This window comes from Xenopus tropicalis, chromosome 1 (genome assembly GCF_000004195.4).
Source record: "Xenopus tropicalis strain Nigerian chromosome 1, UCB_Xtro_10.0, whole genome shotgun sequence".
NCBI classification, from domain to species: domain Eukaryota; kingdom Metazoa; phylum Chordata; class Amphibia; order Anura; family Pipidae; genus Xenopus; species Xenopus tropicalis.
In genome coordinates, this window is record NC_030677.2 from 200178550 (window position 1) to 200198386 (window position 19837).

General features: G+C 42.0%; 1 protein-coding gene across 1 annotated transcript in view; it reads left to right on the forward strand.

Annotated features, from left to right (window-relative positions):
• The window catches only part of LOC100493584 (chromosomal serine/threonine-protein kinase JIL-1), a 51226-nt gene extending 32554 nt beyond the window's left edge, over positions 1–18672 (forward strand). The window contains exons 7-22 of the mRNA XM_031906719.1: positions 10378–10441; positions 11290–11383; positions 11853–11926; positions 12957–13050; positions 13154–13491; positions 13674–13744; positions 14012–14075; positions 14157–14248; positions 14968–15144; positions 15457–15519; positions 15602–15678; positions 16070–16212; positions 17128–17235; positions 17786–17866; positions 18053–18266; positions 18528–18672. Of these exons, the coding sequence (XP_031762579.1) occupies positions 10378–10441; positions 11290–11383; positions 11853–11926; positions 12957–13050; positions 13154–13491; positions 13674–13744; positions 14012–14075; positions 14157–14248; positions 14968–15144; positions 15457–15519; positions 15602–15678; positions 16070–16212; positions 17128–17235; positions 17786–17866; positions 18053–18235 (1723 nt within the window). The 3' untranslated portion in view covers positions 18236–18266; positions 18528–18672. The remainder of the gene's footprint in view (positions 1–10377; positions 10442–11289; positions 11384–11852; positions 11927–12956; positions 13051–13153; positions 13492–13673; positions 13745–14011; positions 14076–14156; positions 14249–14967; positions 15145–15456; positions 15520–15601; positions 15679–16069; positions 16213–17127; positions 17236–17785; positions 17867–18052; positions 18267–18527) is intronic.
• Positions 18673–19837: the final 1165 nt, after the last annotated feature.

A 19837-nucleotide genomic window follows, 5' to 3' on the forward strand; every position in this document is an offset into this window, starting at 1 on the left:
ATAATGTGCTGGGTTTGTACATACAGACTAGCTGTATATAATGTGCCGGGTTTGTACCTACAGACTCGCTGTATATAATGTGCCGAGTTTGTACCTACAGACTCGCTGTGTATAATGTGCCGGGTTTGTACCTACAGACTCACTATATATAATGTGCCGGGTTTGTACCTACAGACTCACTATATATAATGTGCCGGGTTTGTACCTACAGACTCGCTGTATATAATGTGCCGGGTTTGTACCTACAGACTCACTATATATAATGTGCCGGGTTTGTACCTACAGACTCGCTGTATATAATGTGCTGGGTTTGTACCTACAGACTCGCTGTATATAATGTGCTGGGTTTGTACCTACAGACTCGCTGTATATAATGTGCCGGGTTTGTACCTACAGACTCGCTGTATATAATGTGCTGGGTTTGTACCTACAGACTCGCTGTATATAATGTGCCGGGTTTGTACCTACAGACTCGCTGTATATAATGTGCTGGGTTTGTACCTACCGACTCGCTGTATATAATGTGCTGGGTTTGTACCTACAGGCTCGCTGTATATAATGTGCCGGGTTTGTACCTACAGACTCGCTGTATATAATGTGCCGGGTTTGTACCTACAGACTCGCTGTATATAATGTGCCGGGTTTGTACTTACAGACTCACTGTATATAATGTGCCGGGTTTGTACCTACAGACTCACTGTATATAATGTGCCGGGTTTGTACCTACAAACTCGCTGTGTATAATGTGCCGGGTTTGTACCTACAGACTCGCTGTATATAATGTGCCGGGTTTGTACCTACAGACTCACTGTATATAATGTGCCGGGTTTGTACCTACAGACTCACTGTATATAATGTGCCGGGTTTGTACCTACAGACTCGCTGTGTATAATGTGCCGGGTTTGTACCTACAGACTCGCTGTATATAATGTGCCGGGTTTGTACCTACAGACTCACTGTATATAATGTGCCGGGTTTGTACCTACCGACTCGCTGTATATAATGTGCTGGGTTTGTACATACAGACTCGCTGTATATAATGTGCCGGGTTTGTACCTACAGACTCGCTGTATATAATGTGCCGAGTTTGTACCTACAGACTCGCTGTGTATAATGTGCCGGGTTTGTACCTACAGACTCACTATATATAATGTGCCGGGTTTGTACCTACAGACTCACTATATATAATGTGCCGGGTTTGTACCTACAGACTCGCTGTATATAATGTGCCGGGTTTGTACCTACAGACTCACTATATATAATGTGCCGGGTTTGTACCTACAGACTCGCTGTATATAATGTGCTGGGTTTGTACCTACAGACTCGCTGTATATAATGTGCTGGGTTTGTACCTACAGACTCGCTGTATATAATGTGCCGGGTTTGTACCTACAGACTCGCTGTATATAATGTGCTGGGTTTGTATCTACAGACTCGCTGTATATAATGTGCCGGGTTTGTACCTACAGACTCGCTGTATATAATGTGCTGGGTTTGTACCTACAGACTCGCTGTATATAATGTGCTGGGTTTGTACCTACAGACTCGCTGTATATAATGTGCTGGGTTTGTACATACAGACTCGCTGTATATAATGTGCCGGGTTTGTACCTACAGACTCGCTGTATATAATGTGCCGAGTTTGTACCTACAGACTCGCTGTGTATAATGTGCCGGGTTTGTACCTACAGACTCACTATATATAATGTGCCGGGTTTGTACCTACAGACTCACTATATATAATGTGCCGGGTTTGTACCTACAGACTCGCTGTATATAATGTGCCGGGTTTGTACCTACAGACTCACTATATATAATGTGCCGGGTTTGTACCTACAGACTCGCTTTATATAATGTGCCGGGTTTGTACCTACAGACTCACTGTATATAATGTGCCGGGTTTGTACCTACAGACTCGCTGTATATAATGTGCCGGGTTTGTACCTACAGACTCGCTGTATATAATGTGCCGGGTTTGTACCTACAGACTCGCTGTGTATAATGTGCCGGGTTTGTACCTACAGACTCGCTGTATATAATGTGCCGGGTTTGTACCTACAGGCTCACTATATATAATGTGCCGGGTTTGTACCTACAGACTCGCTGTATATAATGTGCCGGGTTTGTACCTACAGACCCGCTGTATATAATGTGCTGGGTTTGTACCTACCGACTCACTGTATATAATGTGCTGGGTTTGTACCTACCGACTCACTGTATATAATGTGCCGGGTTTGTACCTACAGGCTCACTATATATAATGTGCCGGGTTTGTACCTACATACTCGCTGTATATAATGTGCTGGGTTTGTACCTACAGACTCGCTGTATATAATGTGCCGGGTTTGTACCTACATACTCGCTGTATATAATGTGCTGGGTTTGTACCTACCGACTCGCTGTATATAATGTGCCGGGTTTGTACCTATAGGCTCACTATATATAATGTGCCGGGTTTGTACCCACAGGCTCGCTGTATATAATGTGCCAGGTTTGTACCTACAGACTCGCTGTGTATAATGTGCCGGGTTTGTACCTACAGACTCACTGTATATAATGTGCCGGGTTTGTACCTACAGACTCGCTGTATATAATGTGCCGGGTTTGTACCTACAGACTCGCTGTATATAATGTGCCGGGTTTGTACCTACAGGCTCGCTGTATATAATGTGCCGGGTTTGTACCTACAGACTCTCTGTATATAATGTGCCGGGTTTGTACCTACAGACTCGCTGTATATAATGTGCCGGGTTTGTACCCACAGACTCGCTGTATATAATGTGCCGGGTTTGTACCTACAGACTCGCTGTATATAATATGCCGGGTTTGTACCTACAGACTCGCTGTATATAATGTGCTGGGTTTGTACCTACCGACTCGCTGTATATAATGTGCCGGGTTTGTACATACAGACTCACTGTATATAATGTGCCGGGTTTGTACCTACAGACTCACTGTATATAATGTGCCGGGTTTGTACATACAGACTCACTGTATATAATGTGCCGGGTTTGTACATACAGACTCCCTGTATATAATGTGCCGGGTTTGTACCTACAGACTCGCTGTATATAATGTGCCGGGTTTGTACCTACAGACTCGCTGTATATAATGTGTCGAGTTTGTACCTACAGACTCGCTGTATATAATGTGCTGGGTTTGTACCTACAGACTCGCTCTATATAATATGCCGGGTTTGTACCTACAGACTCACTATATATAATGTGCCGGGTTTGTACCTACAGACTCGCTGTATATAATGTGCCGGGTTTGTACCTACAGACTCGCTGTATATAATGTGCCGGGTTTGTACCTACAGACTCGCTGTGTATAATGTGCCGGGTTTGTACCTACAGACTCACTGTATATAATGTGCCGGGTTTGTACCCACAGGCTCGCTGTATATAATGTGCCGGGTTTGTACCTACCGACTCGCTGTATATAATGTGCTGGGTTTGTACCTACAGACTCGCTGTATATAATGTGCCGGGTTTGTACCTACAGACTCACTGTATATAATGTGCCTGGTGTGTCAGTATCCACTGCCTATCTCGTTATAAGACAAACTAAAATAAAATGAAGCCAACTGATCCCAAACACAAATGGATAGAGAACCCCTCACAGAAGTGCATGCATCCTAAGCATTTAAGGGTGAATAAAGCACCTCCACCCGCACTTTTGCTCAGTATCCCTGGGAGTCATTGGGAACCCCAAGAGATAGTATAGATGTTCTTTTTTACATCACCAGCAAATCCCCTAAGGCCCCCATTAGCTTTAGGCCAGTCTGTGTAGGGCCCATCTTTAGCCCCCCCAAACAACCCTCCGCCTATGACTGCCCCTCCTGCGCTTTATCTTTTGCAAGATGTTAAATCATTATTTTGTGTTTTCCATCTGTCGACTGGGACCTTTCTCTCACATTTTTCTCATCTCACAGCCCCTCCCCCTCGCCGAGTATGAAAGTCACCGGCCGACTCGATTGGATACACACACTAGAAGGTGGACTTACCCTTTAACAGCGATACAGCACATCCACAAGGTAAACAATTGGCCAAATTCTCCACAAAATATTCAGCAAATACTGAACCAATTGTTGAACTATAATTTTAATATTCAGGTATTTTTGTATAAAATGAACCTACAGTTTGCCCAAAACTCAAATCCTTGCCCTGATATTTATGGGGCACTTTTTATTTCTAAATGACACTATTACACAGCAAATAATTCCCTCTGCCATTTAACCTTTTTTAATTCTTGAACCAACAAATGTTTATACTGCCATCTAGTGGTACCGAATGAGATTACATTGAACACTGACCGGGTTGGCTGGGTATCGGGCTGAGAACCATTAATTATTGTTAAAACTTTGAGTTTAAACTAGGGATGCAGCGAATCCCAGATTCGGTTGGGGATTCTGGCCGAATCCAGCCTTTTTTTGATGGATTCGGTTTTAGCCGAATCCACGGTCCCTTCCGAACTGAATCAGAACCCTAAGTAGCATAAATTAGCATATGCTAATTAACATTCGGAAAGGGTTAAAATTTAGGGGGGAAATTTTTAGACACGTGCTCAGCGCGCGCCAACTCTTAACCCTTCCTAATTAGCATATGCTAATTTAGATTCTGATTCGGTTCGGGATTCGCTAGAATCCATTAGGGTGGGTTCGACAGAACACAAAAAAGTGGGTTCGGTGCATCCGTAGTTTAAACGGACGTTCGTTTCTTTTTCACTTGAAAATGTGTGAAATAGAAACAAGTGAGGGTGATTAACTTCCCCTTTAAAATGTGTGATGGACAGGCTGTCACTGACTAGTCTGCTCCTCTACTAACCTAAGGCTCCATAGGACTCAGTGGCCCTCGACAGATCAAACCTGATGAATTTTTTTTCTGGCAAAAAAAATTAACTAAACGTTAATAATTCAAGAATTATGGGCTTATTTTCGAGAAATTGGACCCGTTGGATCCAACAGGGAAATCAAACCTGCCTGGTTGATATCTGGCCAATTGTAGGGCAGATGTTGGTTGGGTAGGCCTGTTGGGAGAGCCCATACACAGGCAGATAATCTGCCGAATTGCTCTTAAATCTGCCCGTGTATGGCCGCCTTAATTTGTCTGACGGAACAACTGTGCCAAGGGCAGAATGCCACTAAATAGGGGGCAATTCCATGTAAATAACTATCACTAAACAACCTGAGCAGATAAGGAAAGTGAATGGGCATTGGCCAGATATCTGTCAGACGGTTTAGGGCTCCATTGTCCATTCATATCCCACTATAAGGATTATGGGCCATAAATGATTAGATTAGCCAGATTGGTCAAATTGGGCATAGATTGCTCCATGTATGTTTAGTAGTAGCAATAGCTGTCTGGTTGCCAAGAGGGGCTGGAAGATGTAACCCTAATATCTTTATATTTAACAGCTAGTGTGAGGGGCCCCACAAAGCCTGGGCCCAAGTAAGCACCTACACGCGCACATTCCCTAAATGTAGAACTAAATCTCCCATCAGACCCACTTGCTTTGTCTTCCCTCCAGATTCTCTGTCCTTTGATTTTGTGGTTATTGTGGCTCCTGGGGGGGCAGGGAATTAAACTTTGAAATTATTTTCATTGGTTGATCTTGTCCTGCTGTCTCTAACTTACCCTGCTGTTTTCATCTTTCCCTACTGTCTCCATCTTTCCCTACTGTCTCCATCTTGCCCTACTGTCTCCATCTTGCTCTACTGTCTCCATCTTGTCCTACTGTCTCCATCTTGCTCTACTTTCTCCATCTTGCCCTACAGTCTCCATCTTGCCCTACTGTCTCCATCTTGCTCTACTCTCAACATCTTGTCCTACTGTCTCCATCTTGCCCTACAGTCTCCATCTTGCCCTGCTGTCTCCATCTTGCTCTACTGTCTCCATCTTGCCCTACAGTCTCCATCTTGCCCTACTGTCTCCATCTTGCCCTACAGTCTCCATCTTGTCCTACTATGTCCATCTTGTCCTACTGTCTCCATCTTGCCCTACTGTCTCCATCTTGTCCTCCACTGTCTCCATCTTGTCCTCCATCTTGCCCCCTGCTGGGGCAATTAACCTCCCACCTCTCAGAAAGGTCATATCACCCCATTCCCGAATAAGCCACACAGTTTGACACCTCATTAATGGGTCGACGACAAACAGTGGTTAATTGCCCCCCTGCTGGGGCAATTAACCTCCCACCCCTCAGAAAAGTCATAGCACCCCATTCCCGAATAAGCCGCACGGTTTGACACCTCATTCATGGGTCTACAACAAACTAGTTATTCGCCAAAATCCCCATTATAAGTCAATGGGGCAAATTTGGCGACCTCTCTTGCCCCGGGGGTAAAACTTAAACCCTTGTGTGGGGTATCTTCTGACACAGGTTGCAAACCTCTTCAAATGTGGTAAATTTTACGTTTCTAAAAAATTCCCTCTCTGCGCTACAATCCGTCAAAGTTGGCCTCATTTGCGGGGGCAATTAACCTCCCACCCATTATAAAAATGATAGCACCCCATTCCCGAATAGGCCGCACGATTTGACACCTCACTCATGGGTCTACGACAAACGGTGCGGGACTAGTTATGTACCAAACTTTTGTACGGAAGAATAATAATAACTAGAGAGGTACATTTCCTGAAGAAAATGTGAGTGGTGCTTGCCGTGGCAAAACTCGTACCCCAATATTACAATGTTTCCTTCAGTTTGGTTAATTGCCCCCTGCTGGGGCGATTAACTGCCCACCCCCTAGAAAAGTCATAGCACCCCATTCCCGAATAAGCCGCACGGTTTGACACCTCATTCATGGGTCTACAACAAATGGTGGTTAATTGCCCCTGCTGGGACAATTAACCGGCCACCCCTCAGAAAAGTCAAAGCACCTCATTCCCGAATAAGCCGCATTGTTTGACACCTTATTCATGGGTCTATGACAAACGATGGTTAATTGCCCCTACTGGGGCAATTAATCTCCCACCCCTCAGAAAAGTCATAGCACCCCATTCCTGAATAAGCCGCACGGTTTGACACCTCATTCATGGGTCTACAACAAACTAGTTATTCGCCAAAATCCCCATTATAAGTCAATGGGGCAAATTTGGCGACCTCTCTTGCCCCGGGGGTAAAACTTAAACCCTTGTGTGGGGTATCATCTGACACAGGTTGCAAACCTCTTCAAATGTGGTAAATTTTACGTTTCTAAAAAATTCCCTCTCTGCGCTACAATCCGTCAAAGTTGGCCTCATTTGCGGGGGCAATTAACCTCCCACCCATTATAAAAATGATAGCACCCCATTCCCGAATAGGCCGCACGATTTGACACCTCACTCATGGGTCTACGACAAACGGTGCGGGACTAGTTATGTACCGAACTTTTGTACGGAAGAATAATAATAACTAGAGAGGTACATTTCCTGCAGAAAATGTGAGTGGTGCTTGCCGTGGCAAAACTCGTACCCCAATATTACAATGTTTCCTTCAGTTTGGTTAATTGCCCCCTGCTGGGACAATTAACCGGCCACCCCTCAGAAAAGTCAAAGCACCTCATTCCCGAATAAGCCGCATTGTTTGACACCTTATTCATGGGTCTATGACAAACGATGGTTAATTGCCCCTACTGGGGCAATTAATCTCCCACCCCTCAGAAAAGTCATAGCACCCCATTCCTGAATAAGCCGCACGGTTTGACACCTCATTCATGGGTCTACGACAAACGGTGGTTAATTGCCCCTTCTGGGGCAATTAACCGCCCACCCCTCAGAAAAGTCATAGCACCCCATTCCCGAATAAGCCGCACGGTTTGACACCTCATTCATGGGTCTACGACAAACGGTGGTTAATTGCCCCAGCTGGGGCAATTATCCGCCCACCCCTCAGAAAAGTCATAGCACCCCATTCCCGAATAAGCCGCACGGTTTGACACCTTATTCATGGGTCTACGACAAACGATGGTTTATTGCCCCTGCTGGGGCAATTAACCTCCCACCCCTCAGAAAAGTCATAGCACCCTATTCCCGAATAAGCCGCACAGTTTGACACCTCATTCATGGGTCTACGACAAACGGTAGTTAATTGCCCCTGCTGGGGCAATTAATCTCCCACCCCTCAGAAAAGTCATAGCACCCCATTCCCGAATAAGCCGCACGGTTTGACACCTCATTCATGGGTCTACGACAAACGGTGGTTAATTGCCCCCTGCTGGGGCAATTAACTGCCCACCTCTCAGAAAAGTCATAACACCCCATTCCCCAATAAGCCACATGGTTGGACACCTCATTCATGGGTCTACGACAAACTAGTTATTCGCCAAAATCCCCATTATAAGTCAATGGGGCAAATTTGGGGACCTCTCTTGCCCCGGGGGTAAAACTTATACCCTTGTGCGGGGTATCTTCTGACACAGGTTGCAAACCTCTTCAAATGTGGTAAATTTCACGTTTCTAAAAATATCCCTCTTTGCGCTACAATCCGTCAAAGTTTGCCTCAATGTTAAGTCAATGGGATTTTTGGCCCGGTTAATTGCCCCTTGCGGGGGCAATTAACTGCCCACCCCTCAGAAAAGGCATAGCACCCCATTCCCGAATAAGCTGCACGGTTTGACACCTCATTCATGGGTCTACGACAAACTAATTATTTGCCAAAATCTAGTCTATGGGATTTTTGGGCCGGAAGAATAATAATAATAATAAGAAAAATAAGCCTGTGAGATAACAATAGGGATGCTTTGCTTCGCAAGCCCCACTAATAAGTTGCTGTAACCATACCCGGAGCACTTTTTTATTTTTATAGATATTTGCACTTTTAAACTGCTATTAACAGGCAACCAGCAATTCAGCAACCCTAGGGTTAACTGACCACAACTTTTTTTGAAGTCACCACAATTTATTTGACTGTGACTTTTTTGACACAACTGCGAATACGAGCTGAGCAGCAGAACAATACGCCCTGTAATAACCTTTCAGGCTGCATCATAACAAACAAACAGAACATTGTGATGTCACAATGGGCAGCGAAGTTTGTGCAGCTTCCCTGCCAAGCGAGTGTCAGAGCTGAGCTGGTTGGGTTGCAGGGCAGATCCCCTGGGAGCTGCTCTCTCCTAATCAGCTGTTTTTGCCTCCTTAAAGCCACTTTAACACCTTTAGGCTTTAAGCCTTTACCATCGAATTGCTTCGGCGCATCCTCGCTCGGCTCCATATCTGTAAGTCAGCCAATTGGTTTTATCATTCAGATATATAGAGGGAATAGGGTGTGAGCCTGGGGCTGTAGGCCTGGAATGGGCCGTCTGTGTAACTATAGAGATTACAACGTGTCAAACACACGACTGTGACTTTTTTCTTGATGCAACGGCGATTTATTTGACAAGACTGTGACTATTTTGATAGGAACTTTTATATATATATAATATAGTAATAGGTTTTACAGTGCCACAAAGTAGTGTAGGAGTTTATAGTCTGTAGGATAAATCAGAGGCATAAGTGTATAAGTATAAAAGTTAGTACAGGTATAGGATCCCTTATAGAGAAACCTGTTATCCAGAAAGTAAGATATAATTACCCCTTATTGGGGGCAGAACAGCCCTATTGGGTTTATTTCATGGTTAAATGATTCCCTTTTCTCTGTAATAATAAAACAGTACCTGTACTTGATCCCAACTAAGATATAATTACCCCTTATTGGGGGCAGAACAGCCCTATTGGGTTTATTTCATGGTTAAATGATTCCCTTTTCTCTGTAATAATAAAACAGTACCTGTACTTGATCCCAACTAAGATATAATTACCCCTTATTGGGGGCAGAACAGCCCTATTGGGTTTATTTCATGGTTAAATGATTCCCTTTTCTCTGTAATAATAAAACAGTACCTGTACTTGATCCCAACTAAGATATAATTACCCCTTATTGGGGGCAGAACAGCCCTATTGGGTTTATTTCATGGTTAAATGATTCCCTTTTCTCTGTAATAATAAAACAGTATCTGTACTTGATCCCAACTAAGATATAATTACCCCTTATTGGGGGCAGAACAGTCCTATTGGGTTTATTTCATGGTTAAATGATTCCCTTTTCTCTGTAATAATAAAACAGTACCTGTACTTGATCCCAACTAAGATATAATTACCTCCTATTGGGTTTATTTCATGTTTTAATGATTTTTTAGCAGACTTAAGGTATGGAGATCCAAATCCAGGACCTAAGCATTCTGGATAACAGGTCCCATGCCTGTATGTTCTTGTATTTAGATTGAAAGCTCCATGGGGCAGGGACTGATAGGAATGATGCACTGACCATTAAAAATAAACACACAATTGCATAGAATTAACAATAATCTCTGGTTCCTTTCTATTTTAGCATAAACTCAAATAAAATCTCTATTTTCTGTTACAGGAGCAGCAGCATGGGTGACCGAATGCGAAAAATATTTACCAACTTTTTTAAACTTAAAAATAAGGTAAGGCCCCAATGTCTTCCTCTGGTATTGACTTTAGTGGGATGGGCCGGGACTTTCTGGGATGAGTTGGGAAGGACTGGGACTGACTGGGATGAGTTGGGAAGGACTGGGACTGACTGGGATGAGTTGGGAAGGACTGGGACTGACTGGGATGAGTTGGGAAGGACTGGGACTGACTGGGATGAGTTGGGAAGGACTGGGACTGACTGGGATGAGTTGGGAAGGACTGGGACTCACTGGGATGAGTTGGGAAGGACTGGGATGAGTTGGGAAGGACTGGGACTGACTGGGATGAGTTGGGAAGGACTGGGACTGACTGGGATGAGTTGGGAAGGACTGGGACTGACTGGGATGAGTTGGGAAGGATTGGGACTGACTGGGAGGAGCTGCTCATGTATATTAGACACTGTTAGGGGGGTGCATTATTTATTTATCATTATATTATTGTAACATATGGGTTTCAATGAGTCCTGTGCCTGTGCCACAAGTAGGGTTGTCACCTCACCCCTTATAAAATACCAGTCACATATTGATACAACATCATGCATGGCTAATTAGCAATTCATTTAGATGCATGCTGCAGACTGAACTGATTTATATGTAGCCATGCAGCATGTATCTAACTTAATTGCTTATTAGGCATGCAGGATGTGGGTTCAATATGTGACTGATATTAAAGGGTTAAGGTGGCAACCCTAGCCATAAGTGACATCAACAAGCAATAATTATACCCGCTGACATCACTGAGCACTGTTTATAAGGCTATATGTGTATTTATCTATATATTTATAAGCGGCTTGGAGGTTTTATTTTTTTAATGGTGTTTGTGAAAATCTTTCCCCCCACAGGAACCTAAAAGCAGAAGTGTCTTTTCTATTCCTCTGCAAAAGACAGAGACAGACATCTCATCTGCTTCGAACCTGAAAGCTGAAAAACCTGCAGGTATTTGAATTTGAGGGATCGGCTGCGTTACTTTGTTGTTTTGTCCTTAGTCGCAGCTCACAGGGTTAACGAAACACACAGCCTTCTTATATGCACAAGTAATATGGAACCCAAGGTTATATTATAGCAATGGGGAACAAGTTGGTAGAACTGAAGGGGGTGCTTATGGGGGATCATGTAACAGCAAATATCCCTAAAACCTAGAGACCAACCTCTACTTGTACTAAAGCAGGAGAAACCATTAGCACTCCATATAAATGCCCTCCCTCACACATGATTATTTAAGGATCTAGTCCTCCTCCTATGGTGAAAAGTCTATAGACTTCTTCCACATTCTCCTGATTTCATAGGTCTACTGCTCGGCTTGGCCTCCTGATTAACCAATCAGAGCAGCCAGGCAGTATTAGAAAGTGATTGTATTTGTTTCTGTATCATCTCAATGTATTTTAATCTATATTTTCCACTATAGAAGCAAGCGCGAAGAAAGGAATACTTCGACGCCTCTGCAAATCAATTAGGAACCTCTGTCAATGTAAAAAGAAGGTAAGGTGGAACGTTCCACCATCTCTCTCTGAGTTTAGGCTTGAGTGTCACTGGCTGTTGGTTCATGTTCTCTCTCAGCAGCACATGGAAAGAATGTTCTCTCAGCTATGTTGGGTTACTATAGGCTGTAGTGCTTCTTAAATGTGCGTCCAACCTAGTGGAGAAGGTGGAGCATATTCTGCATATTTAGGCTCTTCTCCCCTTTTTGACCAATATAGTATTTGTACATTTGTATCCTGTTTTAAGGTGTTTCATTTAGGCCACAGGATTTTGAGATTAGTTATTGTATTGTAAATGTTCTGCCTGAAGCACCGCCCCTAATATATTTGGCTTAAAGAGATACTGACACCAGAAATGAAACCTTTTGTTTTTATTTCTATCATAACACTGTCTTTGCAGGAGCTTTATAATTTTTATATAAAAGTATTTCCTGATACTTTTACATTCCCTATCTGATCCCCCATGTTCCTCTATGAGGGGGCTGCCATATTTGTGCAGCAGTAGGCTGTTAGCATTAGAAGCTATAACTGACAGGCTGAGAAGGGACAGTTAGGTTGGCAAAACAGTCGGGTTTAGGAACTTCAAGTGACAATTACTTACATAAGCAGCCCTACCAGGGAAAAATGATCAACATGACCTATAGGTTACTTTTTATGTAGATTCATAATTTACAAAGTAATTTTTTTGTGTCAGTATCACTTTAAGGGCAGTGGCGTAACTAGTTGCCACCCCTAAAAAATCTTGCCTTCCCGGCCCTGCCCATGACCTCTGCCCACTGGGCACAGTAAAACGGGGCTTTATTTTATGCGCTGCGCTAGCATTTGTATATATTACACAAAAAGGTGCTGGTGCGACTGGGAAGTAACATTCAGTGCAATGCAAGCTCCCCTGTCTCATTGGGGCGGCTTTAGTACTAACAATGCTACGGCCTTGACTTTCCTGCCAAAGAAATATCTCCTGAATTTTCAGCATCAGTTTCTGATTCATTCTTTGCCTTTTAATCATGAGTTTATCATTTGGCTTTCTATAGAAATGTTCAGAAATTGTGCAGGAAGTAAGCAACACAGAGATGATCCTCGAGGAAAAGGAGCTACTGAAGGAGAAACCAATTGAGATCCTTACAGGTACAGAACCAAGGACATATATGCCCAATAAACCCACAGAGACCCCCATATGACTAAAAAGGTGACTTTTTAAAAAATAATTTTATATTTTCAATCTTTCCAGAGTCTCCAAGTATTCCTCGTGATCCTTCCCCAGATTTTGGAAATACTTTGATTCCAAAGAGAGAGAAGGATGATGAAGAGATGCCACAGAATGTTGAAGTGATTCCTGACGTGGAGGATATTGCTCAGAATGTTCCCGCAAAGGATGAGAAATCTGCGAGCTTATATTTAAGCTGTGTGGAACCACTGAATTACTACACTGATCCAAGTTCTGATTATGCTAGTGCAAGTGATCACTATACTGATCCGCATTCCGAGTTCACTGCTCCAAGTTCCAAATATACTGATGCAAGTGATTACTTCTCTGATAAGAGTTTATCTCCTTCTAAGCTGGAACTGGTGAGATTTTGTTAGATTTGGGTTTATAGGGTATTGTGTATAAATGCAGTAAAATAATATACTATAAGAATGATTATGGCACATAATATCCTTTATAGAGATAAACGTAAGATTAGACTACACTGTATGGTATCATTAGCCCAAGTGAGACTGAATTAATGGTGTTTCATCTCCTTCTCTAGGCTAGAAATTGTTACTGTGAAATAATCAGAGAGATTGATAGGGCACTAAACCACGTAAAGGTGGACGCAAGGTAGGGTATTGGGTTTCTATTTTGATACTGAGGTTGTTATGGTAAAATAGAAAAGCCTTTATTACATCTTAGATACAAAAACCCAACGCGTTTCATCCTCACAGGGAGGGGCCTTCGTCAGGGGCACATGCATTAAGAAAATAGATGCGGGCCTGTATCCAAGATGTAATAAAGATTTGTTCTATCTTTCTATCTTCTGGTTTGCCTGACACACACAGGTCAACCATAAAGTAACTGAGATTATATTTCATTCTTGTTTTCTCTCAGGAATCAGACAACTATGGCTGATTTCAAACTACAATGTGAACTGGGTGCTGGTGCTTTTGGCCAGGTGAGTTACTGGCCCCCTAGATATGGGGTGGGGGGTTATTGGAACAAATGCATAATAATGGGGGTCTCTCTCTTATTTCAGGTATATCGGGCACAACACAGAGAAACCAGGAGAATTGTAGCCATCAAGACTCAACCAAAGGCTGCAGTCAAAACTATATTTAAATATAGAAGGTCAGTTAAATGGGGAAACCGCAAACAATAAGTATTTGTGTGTATAGTCTGGAACATTCCTACAGGCAGATGTTTTATATCTGTTCCAGAAGATATACAGATTCCATTATTGATATAACATTCTCTCATAAAGTGCCATTGGCTTATTTTTAACAGATTTATTTAAACTTAAATTGTAAATCTGCCACCCTGAGGTGATTTTCATAATCACAATTTATCCTTTTACTTGTTGAGATGTATCATAAAAAAACAACACTTTGCATAGAAAACCATTCTTTCTAACGACTGCCATGACGCAATTTAGTCAGTAGGGATCTGATCTTCAGAACTGATGATTGTTTATAAATACACAAGGAAAAAACCACAATTGTATTAAAAAAATCCACTGATTGATAAGTTGTTGGGATATTGATAGTTATGCCCCTAATTAATTATTACTATAGGGATTTAGTAGGATTGGCTAATTATAAATATGCAACAAGTACCTCCCATTGGTCAAAGTGAAATGATTTCACCCTGAACCTTAGAACCAACCAAAGGGCCTGATTAGTGTATTTGGGCACAGGGTGGGTGATGGTGCCACTATATTCTGTGCTTGCACTTGTATACGTGTTATAGTGCCATAAGTATAAATGGGCGTTACATTCACTACATTCATGGTGTAGATGTCCCACCTATGTCATTTTCTTCTATAAACGTTTCATGGCTTTATTTTGCAGCATTCTTCTGGAGCAGCGCATCCTTCTTATGGCAAAGCAAAAGCAGAATCCTTTTGTTGTCGGTTTATTCTCCTCCTTCATAACCAGACAACATATCTGCTTCGCTATGGATTACGCTGAGGGAGGGGACTTGGAGTCCCAACTGAAACAAGGTGCCATATCGCTGGAGAGAACTACGTAAGTACTACTGGGCTTTTATAGAGGGTCACACAAGTGATAGCCGTATAGTAGCCATAACACTGCACATAAATAGTATTGTAATTACTGTCCAATCAATACAGTGAACATGGGCGGTTGCTTCTTTCCCTTTATCAAGCGAGGGCATATAGGAACATGTTATTGCCATGGTTGTGCTTTCATTACCATGAAACAAAGCAAAGGCTTAGTGAGGGCCTAGGCCCAACAATTGCTACCGGTTTTTACCCGTATAGATAAATACTCAATATTGCATTCATAAAAAGGTGACTTTTCTCTTTTTGACCCTTGTAGGTTCTTCTCCTCCTGCATTGTCCTCGGGCTGAAGTTCCTACATGAAAACAAGATTGTTCATAGGTAAGTGGAGCATTTCCTTTAGTCCTAGAAATGTCTGATATGGTAATTGGGCCGGCTAACAGTGTCTGTTCTCTCAATACAGAGATTTAAAGCCAGAAAACATCCTTCTGGATGGCCGAGGATACGCCAAAATAGCAGACTTTGGTCTTAGCATAGAAGGTAAGATGGCTGTGTACAATGACATTGGACATACGGGTTCATATTAGAACTTTATGTTCATAATTAATAGAGTTCATTATATTGTAGGCACTTTCTCAGGGTCCGCAGCATCGTGGCCCCACTAGATGGATAATGCAGGAGTATATTATCCAGCATTATTAGTATTGTTATAGTCATGTTTAAAGCCCCATAAAGACTCCAGTCACCATGCAGATACAAATTCATTAATGAGAGCCTGCTCCCAGATTCTTTGTTTCACGCCAACATGGCGGTGACATTCCTCATTTTTTATAAAACCAATAGTTCAGGTTTCAAGTTAATCTTTATATTAGATAAATGATCTTTTAATCTCAACAAATCTACTAATGAAATGTTTCTGTTTGTATTCAAGGAATTGGCTACAGGGACGAGATCTGGGGCAACTGTGGAACTGTACCATATAAGGCTCCAGAAATTTTCACAGAGTTAAACTACACCAGATCGGTGGACTGGTGGGCTCTTGGAGTGATCCTGTACAGAATGGCTATTGGCGAGGTAAGTGCCCATTTATTAACTGAATCAGGGAATCACTGCTTGGCCTAAACATAATAGGAGCTCAGTTACTGCAACATTTTTTTACATTTATTACATTTAGCGTCCAACCTGGATGAAAGGTGGACTTATCTGTATAAGCCCTATTATAGTATCCCCTCTGTGTAGCTGAACCCCATCCACTCCCAGTACAGGTATGGGATCCCTTATCCGAAAACCTGTTATCGAGAAAGCTCCGAATTACAGAATGCCCGTCTCCCATAGACTCCATTATAATCAAATAATTCAGAATTTTAAAACTGATTTCCTTTTTTCTCTGTAATAATAAAACAGTACCTGTACTTGATCCCAACTAAGATATAATTACCCCTTATTGGGAGCAGAACAGCCCTATTGGGTTTATTTAATGGTTAAATGATTCCCTTTTCTCTGTAATAATAAAACTGTACCTGTACTTGATCCCAACTAAGATATAATTACCCCTTATTGGGGGCAGAACAGCCCTATTGGGTTTATTTCATGATTAAATGATTCCCTTTTCTCTGTAATAATAAAACAGTACCTGTACTTGATCCCAACTAAGATATAAATAATCCTTATTTGATGCAAAACAATCCCATAGGGTTTAATTAATGTTTTATTGATTCTTTAGTAGACTTAAGGTATAGAAATCCAAATTACAGAATGACCCCTTATCCGGAATACCCTTGGTCCCAAGCATTCTGGATAACGGGTCCTATTCCTGTACTTAAGTCTAACCATTTACATCACTCATCATGTTGGGGTTGGGTTTAATGGTGACTGAGCCTACAGCTTCATGTATAAAGTGCAGCATTACAGGACCGTACCCCATTACTGATATTGTTGCCATTTTTTTTGTTTCATGCTTTTAAAACAAATATTTTTTTCCGTTTGTAGTTTCCTTTCGACGAAACAGACAAGCAGCTCCTGACGGCCCAAATTATACATACAGAGCCGAAAATTCCTCCAGATCTGCTTTTAAGCGTCAAGGTGACATTACAAGGGGTAAGTACCTGTTGGGATTTTGCAGCCTGCTGTTTGAATGTTTAATCCAGGGACAGGGTCGGACTGGGGGGTGCAGGGCCCACCGGGGCTACCGCGTTCCCCACAGGGGCCCCTGCCATTCACCTCTAACCCCCCTTCCCCCTGCACGGGCCCCCTGTCCGACATCCTCCCCTGAACGCGCACATGTGAAACACGTCAGAGGAGGACATCAGAGGTCAGATGAAGCTGGCAATAGGGTCGGGTCTGGATCACTGGGGCCCACCGGGTATTTTCCCGGTGTACCGGTAGCCCAGTCCAACCCTGTCTAGGGATCATTTACTGCCCCCTAATGTTAGTGTAATCTTGCTCACATTGGCACTTCCATTTATAAACTTTGGGGCTTTATTTTTTACTGCGCACTCCAAAAATGCCAAATGTTTCTCATTGAGCAATTTCTTTTTGTACAATTTTTTCTCCCACACTGCCTATACGGTACCGGTTTCTGGCACACCCACCTGCGTACATGAGTTTGCTTTATGCTCCTCAATATGATACATTTTTCTCTTTGCAGCTGCTGGAAAAAGATGCCAGACTTCGCCTCGGGTCACATGAAACAGACGCTAAAGAAGTCATGGAAAGCTCTTTATTCACGGTATGTGAATATTTTACTCCTCCTAAGTGGCAGCCATTAACAGGGGGGTCTTTTTAGATCCACGAGTTCCATTCCCTGTGTGAGCTCTTGCGCACTTTCACAGGGCAGATATCACTTGGAATTGGATAGAATGTGTATATGTTAAATAACAGATAGTGCTAATAAAGTATTCCTGCTGTTTTACAGGGATTTAACTGGGACGCCCTTCTGAGCCAAGAAATGCAGGCGCCATTCACTCCTCAAATAAGTGTTAAAGAGCGAGTGGAGTTAGTACGCCTTCGCTTACCGGGCGCTGGTGTCCCACGACCCCACAGGACCCCATTGGAAGAGGCATTTGAAAAGTTGAATTGTCCTCCTCTTCTGCCTTAAAAACGGGGTTCCTGTGAATTCTTTAGTCCAGGTAAGGAGTTTGCCTTTATACAAATAAAAAGAAAAAATGTAACAAAGGGAGGGGAGGGGTTTCATTACACACTTAGCATAAGGGGTCTTGGGAAACAGCTCGTTAGAGTTATCTTGGTGTCCTTTAACCTATGGAATCAGGGAAAACATTGATATTTATATCTGTTGAGATAGTGTTAATGTGCTATTTCTACATAGGCCCAACTAAATGGGCTGAGGAGGTTGTATTTTCTCTTTAACTCTCCTCTCCCTCCTAATTCAGAGATCCCCAGCTGACTAACGATGACCCGATCTTCTCGGAGGAAGAAGACACGTTCAAAGCCAAATTCCTCCATTTCTATGAAGATGATTCTATTTTTATATAAATGTTTATATTACTTATTTTTTTACTTTTTTGTAAAAAAATTTGTAAGAAAATGTAATTCTATTTTTGTATATAATTTGTAAAAAAATGTAATTCTATTTTTCTATTTAATTTATAAAAACTCTAATTCTATTTTTCTATATAATTTGTAGAAAAATGTAATTCTATTTTTGTATATAATTTGTAAAAAATTTAATTTTATTTTTTTTTAAATAATATAATACTATTTTTTATATGATTTGTAAATAATTTTATTTTTTTTTAAAAAAATTTAAAATATAATTTATACTATTTTTCTATATAATTTATAAAAATGTAATTTTATTTTTCTATAAAATGTTTTAATTATTTATATTGTATTTTTCTAAAAAAATTGTAAATACTTCTATTTTTCTAAAGAAATTATATATTTCAATAAATTTTGTAAATAATGTCATTGTACTTTTCTATATAGATTGTAATAATGCATTTTTTTTTCCGATCTCCCATACGTGTGCCTACATCTTGGCCAAAACGGGTTCTGAGATTTGCAGGTTAGGGGGCCGATGCTAGTGGAGGGGCATAGTCTCGGCCTGCAGAAAAACGCCCCTCCACTGGCATCAGCCCCCTAATGAAACCGGGTAAGGTTTGTGGGAACAAAGCAGTTGTAAAGCCCCCCTTAGTTATGCAACCACTCTCTGTTACCCCTGATGATTTGCCTTTTAACTACTGACCTTCCTCTACCACTTGTATGGCTGTTTATGATTGCAGTAACCCCCAGTAATCACTGGCAAGGCATTTCACATTACTCTATATAGTGTTTGGGTGAAAAAACTGAATGAAGTATGTTGCCACCATCAAGCCCTGGCTGGACAAAGTTACCAGGATCTATGCCCAATATGGCTCTGTCCAGTAGAGGCGGAATAGTTGATCTTACAGCATTCAGAGCACCTACAAGTGACTGTATCCTATCTTTATAGTCTTAGTCTTTTGGGTAACAGCCCATGTATGGGGATTACATACCTGAGACACAACCCACTGACCCCATTAGTCGTCATGTTTCCCCTATTTTAAAATATTAAAATATTTTGCCAGGCATGGATTCGTGGCGAATTTCCGCGTTTCGCTATTGGCGGATTGTTTCGCGAAACAGATGGAAAAATTTGCCGCGCGTCCAAAAATTTCGCTATTAAAAACAATAGTTGCGCATCAAAATAAATAGCTGCGGC